General features: G+C 42.6%; 1 protein-coding gene across 1 annotated transcript; it reads left to right on the top strand.

The window, feature by feature from the left end:
• Positions 1 to 713: 713 nt before the first annotated feature.
• mfap2 (microfibril associated protein 2) lies at positions 714 to 7,492 on the top strand. The gene is made up of 9 exons (XM_076758043.1): positions 714 to 933; positions 2,698 to 2,759; positions 4,349 to 4,396; positions 4,809 to 4,835; positions 4,930 to 5,019; positions 5,123 to 5,164; positions 5,251 to 5,338; positions 6,471 to 6,544; positions 6,636 to 7,492. Exons 2-9 carry the CDS (start codon positions 2,729 to 2,731, stop codon positions 6,737 to 6,739), a joined length of 504 nt encoding a protein of 167 aa, XP_076614158.1. The 5' UTR covers positions 714 to 933; positions 2,698 to 2,728; the 3' UTR covers positions 6,740 to 7,492.
• Positions 7,493 to 7,532: the final 40 nt, after the last annotated feature.

Consider the following 7,532-nt stretch of genomic DNA (forward strand, 5'->3'; position numbering starts at 1 on the left):
TTTGTGGCTGACAGGCAGACATGGAGAGAAGGCCACGGTATGAAAAATTCAAGCAGTTTGGCTCATCAGATAAACTCAAAGTTTGTGAAAGAGCAAGATCGTGTTGCAGAATGATGATACTCATCCGATAGAGAACTGAAAGCTGAAATGATGCAAATTAGTTTCATGTCTGGTGTTGTATGAATTACTGAATTTACCTGAAGATAATCAATTAAATGTCATAGATACTAAAATAACTCCATGGTGTTTAGATTACATTGCACATTTCAGCTCTTAATTCAGTGGTCAGTGGTATACGCAGTACTCAAATCACTTACTTGAGTAAAAGTATAGCACCACAGTATAAAAACACTCCACTGCAAGTAAAAGTCCAGCCTTTAAGATTTCACTCATGTAACACAAGTATTAGAAAGATGTACTCAGTAGAGTAAAAGTTCCCACAATGCAGCGCTGCTACAGTTCAGTTCTTGTTAATGATGTGTTGATGTGTTCCCAGTACTTTAATGTTGGTCCAGGTGGAGCCAATGTTAATCACTTCATATACTTTTTCATTTAAATCTTTAACAATGGATCATATTTTATAGACTGATTACATGGTTTGTATTGAATAGTAACTGTAGCTGTTCAACACATGCAGTGAAGTAGTGCAATTTTACAGTACAGAGTAAAGTACAAAGTACTGGAGTACATGTACTGAGTTACTTTCATTGCTCCCCCGGCAGAGCATCACGGGCTCTGCCGGAGGAGCAGGTTCGGGATCACCCTGGAGGGGTCTTGTTGTGGGTCGGTGCTGGGGCCGGGGGCTGGAGGCTGGGACTGGACGGGGAGGAGACTACAGATGCGGGGTGGTACAATGTGGCGCTGCGAGGTCCTCCTGCACTCAGAGGACGCATGAGAGGCGAGCACAGCCGGAGCAAACTGAATCAAAGCTGGGTAAGAGGCTCTGGAAACAGGCTTTATTTGCATTGATTAGTTTCTTTTTTTGTTTTGATTTTATACACTTGTCGGCTCAGACAGTTGCGAAGACTTTACATGAATTGTATTTGTGCTGACAACCATGAAGGGAAAAAATCAGGAGATAATGAGTTGATTGTGCACTGAGTGCCTGCTGCCCGGGGCCGTGTTTTCAGGGCTCCGGAGCATCCCGAGCGGCTATCAGGCTGCTTAATGTAGACCGAATAATTGTGGATAATTTGCTTGTATGTTAATGACTGTTGAGAGCTGACATGTGGTCCTGTGTTTTCACTGGAGAGAAGAAGGAGGTGGGACTCTCCAGCACAGCCTGCAGTAATGGCACTACAATGGAGAGAGGGTGCCAAGAGGGAAAACGAAACACACACACAGAAAAAAAAAAGGATGGGGGTCGATGAGGGCACATGGAAAGATGATCCTGAGCTCTTTCTTATTTGTTTGTCATAGCTGCATAAAAACAAAAGGCGTAAAATAGATGACATTAGTGCATCTTCTGTTGCTGTCCTCAGAAACTCTTACCAATGAGTGTGTGTGTGTGTGTGTGTGTGTGTGTGTGTAGGTGGGGGGAGATGGGGTCTCTAGCTGGGAAGGGAAGGACTCAATTGGGGAGAGGGGGGCTAATCGCTCCCAGATGTGTACTGTGAAAACATATGGTTTCCGATAGCCACTGTGATGCACAAGAAGAATGTGTGTGTGTGTGTGTGTGTGTGTGTGTGTGTGTGTGTGTGTGTGTGTGTTTTATGCTGGTACACAAACACACAGACACACACATTCACAGATTTATTGATACACATGCAGAACTTGTACAAACAGTGTTTCTCTCACAGGTTTTAGCATCCAGTGTAGCCTCACTAAAACCTGCATGCAGCCACACACACACACACACACAGCTCAGCAGTCCACAGTGTAGGATGTGTAAAAAGGCCAAATGAACCGCTTCATGTCGTGTGTATGCAATGGCCTGCAGTGCAGCAGCGGAGGAGGAGCATTCATACTTTCCACAAAGTGGAAAAGCAGTTTAGTCAGTGTTACAGGAAGCTAAGGTAATGGATTTTACTGTATGTAACACTTTCACACTGTGACGTGCAGAATTTCATTGACAGCTTAACAAAAAGTGGTCGTCTGGTTGACTGGTCGGTGATGCTGTCACTGTTCATGTTTTTCTGTCCACACGTCACTATCACTCAACCTAAGAGGCTCTTTTGCTTGGTGGAGTGGAGAAGAAAGAAAAGGGGGGGTAAGAGGAGGGGTGGGGAGGGGGTTCGAGGAAATGACCAGTGAGGGCGACAGAAGGGAAATGAAGGATGTGGAGACAGACGGAGAGAGGGAGGGAGGGAGGGATGAAGAAAACTCAGAGAGAGGGGTGGGGTCGAGGGGTCCTCTGTTTCTTTTCCTGGAATGTAGCCCCGAGTCTGTCTGCTGCAGCGAGGAAAAGTAGGAAAACAGAGAGATTGTTCTTAGGAAGACAGACGCACCACATTCTTGCTGTCAGAGGTTTTTCTCCCCCCTCCTCTTTTTCTTGCTGTTTGGGGCCAGTGGAGGGGGTGAGGGGGGAAGGAGGGCAGAGAGAGGGGAGAGCAGCGGGGGGTTGGAAAGGTGACGGAGGGCAGGGGGAACGAGAGGAGAAGAGAGTTCAGGAGACCAAAGGAATAACCACCACTAAGCACTTTATCCCCTCATGTTGTTGTATTTTGATTGCTGATTCTCTCCTCATCTCCCCTCCAGTGTTCAAGTCAGTCTACCTCCTAGAGTGACCATGAGAGTCCTCCTGCTCATCTGCATGCCAGGTAACTGCACCCCTCCCTGGACGAGCTCTAACAGTCCAGTGAAGACTCTGAAACATTGGTTCAAACATTACATTTCTCTGCAGTATTAGATATTCATCGCAAGTTTGGGGAAGCACATTGTGACGCTTTCTTGCTGAGACTTAGATGAGAAGATTGATACCACTCTCATACCTGTGTGGAAGATATGAAGCTACAGCCAGCAGCCACGTAGCTTAGCTTAGCATAAAGACTGGAAACGGTAGGAAACAGCTAGCCTGGCTTTGCCTAAAGGAAACAGCATCTGCAGATGTTGCTCACTAATCAACATGTTGGACTTTATTTCAGCTGCACAATAATCAAAGTGTCATAAACGACACTTTGTAGTTTTTCAGGGTCTTTTCTTCACTTCCTCGTGTCTCGTTGCCACAGTCTGGTTGCTAGGCAACCAGCAGAGACTCTAGAAAGACTTTGATATTTGTTAGCAAGTTTAAGCTAAATATCGTTGTGCTGGCGACTTTACAGAGTCAGTCCACTGGCATTACGGCTCTTCTACACATGTGCTAGACGACTGTTGCAGTACATTTTAGCATTTTTTCCATTATCCAGTACCAGGCCCAGTGCCAGGAACTGCTGAACAGTTGTCTCTGTTCAGCAAAAGCTACTGAAAGCAAGGCTACTGTATATAGGCTTTCAAAGATGAAATCATTTTATAAATCTTTACACTATATTAAAAAGCAATAAAACATCCCCTGGTCCAGTTCAGTTCAGTTTCTCAAGTTTTCTCTCCTTTTGTAATTATTTGTAATTAGCCAAATTGTTACTGATGGCCACAGTGGTCCAGCAAAAGTCTCACTTTAACAAGAACTGCAGGCTAAAGGATGTAGCCTGTTCATTGGCTTTTAAATATTTCTCTTGTAAAAGATCATATTAAAAAAAAACAGTATATTCTAAAATAGATTATGCTCATTGATCATTTGGCATATTTAGTATCTATTGTAATCTATTAGTTACATGACTGATGGATGAACTGTATGTAACTGAACAAAGCGCCGTGTACTGGAGAGGTGTTGTGTGACGTGTTTTAATTTTGATTGTTTTGCATTGAAGTAGCTTCATGTAGCTTATGGAAAATGTGAAAGAGTAGTTTAACAATAGCGCGTAACGTCAGTGAGCTGACTCCATAATGACAGTTACACAAGATCTGCCTATGTATGCTACCATTAGCTAACAATAGTCACCATAACTGGTCATATCAGACCAAGTAAGGCCGTAGCAGCAGTGCATTGAGTGAGCAAAGGTATGTTTAATATCCTATAAATTACTTTCTTTTGTGAAAGGAGAGAAACTTGTTGAGTACGTAGTTGGCTTTAAATCACATGCTTGTCTGCGTCTTGCCCTGTGTGCCTTCTCAAAGCTTACATTTTTTAGTTATTGTCTCGAAAAAAAAGTCAAAAGCAAGAGTAGGATTCCAGACTTCAGAAAACACCTGAAAAAAGTACCAGTGCATGATAAAGGTACTCAGCTGCAGTATTCAGAGTACTTTTCCCCTCCTCGCATTTCACTCATTACTCCATCTTTGTGATTACTTTATTGTTCTGAAATGTCAACAGTTCTGCTGCTCGCCCAGCCCCCCTACCAGGAACCCTTTCCTTTTTTGGGTGAGTTCATTAAGAGAATATTGGCCTTGATTGTTCCAGCTCAGCATCGGTTTATATCAGAGCTCTGCACATCTGGTCCCCATTTCTCCTTGTCCTCTGATGTGTCACCTAGCCTCGAGGAGATCTCTCTCCTCTTCCAATTCTTTTTCACCACCCGCAAAGCAACTGTGTCACAGTGTAAATAGCACTTTGACCACTCTGCATGTTATTATTTGTAAACATCTTGAATATGAAGTCATGCATTACACCCTCTCAAGCTGCTTATTTTGTTCAGTTTTGGCATGCAGGTGGTTCATTTTATATGTTGCAGTGCGTTTTGTGTGTGTGTTTGGGAAGAAATTGACTGTAATTGCTTTCACTATGTTGATGTCATGAAACATTTTTCTCTCTTGCTTATTTTATGGCTTCACAGAGGACTATGGGCCGGATTATTTTCCAGGTAAAGCATTTTCAGTTTCGTAGAAATATTCCTTGATGTTTCATATTAAACAACAGTGTGTTTCATTAAAGCAACTGCTCTCTTTCTTGTTTAGAGAGTCCAGATTCTGATAATCCCGACTCTCTTCCTGGAACCTACCAGCAACAGGTTCGGCTTGAGCCGGTGGTCCGTCCAGAAAAATCAGGTATATCTGCTGAATTCTCCTCCTGTCTGAGTCATGATGTTTAAGAGCAGTTTGAATTGTGTCTACAACTGATTTGTAAATCTGTATTCCATGTGGATGTCAGAGTCCGATTTGGAGACGGAGCCCACAGAGCCTGGCCCGCTTGGTAAGAAAACCTTGGAGAGAGGAGGACAGATAATCAGTTGTTTAGTTTGAACGGAGAAATTATTTTGCTGTGTGTTTGATTTCCAGATTGCAGAGAGGAGCAGTATCCCTGCACCAGACTCTACTCTGTTCACAAGCCATGCAAGCAGTGCCTGAACAGCCTCTGCTTCTACAGGTGTGTACCTGGCATCTGAAATCACTTTTGAATGAGGACCCTCACAGTGAAAACCCAGCCTCAAATCTCAAAGCCAAAGCCTCTCTGAAGTTTAAAGGACAGACAAATGGCGAGCTACTAGCTGTGATCTCCATCCCTGAATGATTTAAACTGCTTTTACTATGTCTCCAAAAATACAAAACAGCATGTGCCACATTATGAAAGAATGCAAACAGAGAGCTCAAAAGTCTGTATTTTCTTAATTGTTTGGTTTATGAATTTCCTCATGGACAATGCATGACTTAAAGTCTACTCTAGTGCAAATGTCAGTGGGTTAAACACAGAAGTAAAGATTTGTCTTTTGTAACTACAGTGCCTTTATGTTACCACTGAACTCAGTTTAGCTACAGCAGGGTGGAGAATTTATGTTTCTACAGTGTAGGTGTAAAAATGCTTGGTTGTCCTGCAAAAGCATAAGTATGAATAAGCATTTTTCTTAGAGTCAATAAATCCAAAAAAAGAGTACAACTAATGTTATGTTCCACTTCCCCATTTGTGGCTCTGAACCCTGAGTCCATTGGTTCATACTGAAGATGCAAATCTTTGGAAAACAGGTCATCCATGTATATAGTTCTATTTAACAAAAAAAAAAAAAAAAACTATATGTATGGATATTTCCTCTAACAGCTAGGCACTGTAGTTTTTAGCAAACGTAGGTCAAAGAATAAACAGTGCATTTGTTGGGGACTGTTTTCAGCAGCAGATTAATATACACCAGTGAGTTGTTGGAGCAGCAGGATGGTGTATGTGGGACTGACTGAAAGTGCACGTGTTTATCGTAATAAAGGAGCATGTCAGTCAGTCCAGCTGTGTGGATTATTTATGTTTTTAATAGTTTTTGGACAACAGCGAAGCTCTATGGCGCAGTGGAATAAGCTGCACCAGGCTTTGGCTACACAATTGTTGATCTTTTCATTGGATTTGTTGACAGCAAGAAAAATACAGAATATTGCCAGACATATCCTTTTAGTAGATTTTTGACTGATATGAAGATGACTGTATGTCTGCATTTTATTTTGGGTGAACTACCCCTTTAACTGGCACCTTAGCATTTTAGCCTCACTTGTGACCTCTACATGTGCTTTTCATTAAGTTTGCGACGGGTGTACGTCATCAACAAGGAGGTTTGCGTGAGGACTGTGTGTGCACATGAAGAGCTGCTCAGAGGTGGGTTCGCTGTACTCTCTGTTTGTGTGTGTGCGTGTGTGTTGGTATATTGAGACTTGTTATTTGAGCTCCTCTGTGTCTGTGTCTTTAGCGGACCTGTGTCGCGATCAGTTCTCCCGCTGCGGCGTGGCAGCGCTGAGCGGCCAGTGTTCATCACTAGGAGGGAGCTGTGGGAAGAGCTGTGGTGGCTGCTGATTGAGTACAGAGATCAGGGACACTACCTGCCCAGATACTGCCGCTTCTTCTACCACTCATCTACATCTTCTCACTTTGTCCTCTTCCTCACTCCCAGTTTCTCCTCACTTTGCCTTTTGTCTCTTCCAGTACAACTCATTACTCCTGTGCCTAAAGCACTTCTGCATTTGAAGTTTTTTGTTCTGTTTATCTTTGTCTTTTCACATGTATGTCTGCCCAGTAGATGCTGTGTGTACGGATAAATATACTCCAAAGAGCGTTGATGATTGTATAAATCACTGGTGCTATAAAATCATCACACTGGTGCTATAAAAACTATTAGAGATGCACATAAAACTGCGGAACATCTTTTTTCTTTTTTTTTTTTTGGCATATTGTACCGTATTAATCTCATGCTTTGTGTTTGTTGATATGTTACTGTACTTGTGTTGAAAAGCAGTCATTGTCACGATGATCAGCTCATCAATGGTGGCCACTGTGCACTGACATCAGACAAAACTAATCGCTATCCAGCCGCCAGCAGTCTCATTGTTGAAGATCATGAGATGTGTGAAGAAACAGGTGGTGAGTGACCTCAGTTTTTGTACTACTGCCACCTGGATCTGTGCTTCGCAACCAAGCAGCTAGCTTATATAAATATATTCCAGTGGCAACAAGTGCTTTAAAAAGGCATCTCACAAACGGCCTCTGTACTACTGCTTTGTTAAACTGTCACTATAAAGACTGAGAAAAAAAAATAAACTTTTTTTTTTTACTACAGCTGTTCAGTGTGTGATTGAGTCAAACATGAGTC

The sequence above is a fragment of the Chaetodon auriga genome, chromosome 2 (genome assembly GCF_051107435.1).
Source record: "Chaetodon auriga isolate fChaAug3 chromosome 2, fChaAug3.hap1, whole genome shotgun sequence".
NCBI lineage: Eukaryota > Metazoa > Chordata > Actinopteri > Chaetodontiformes > Chaetodontidae > Chaetodon > Chaetodon auriga.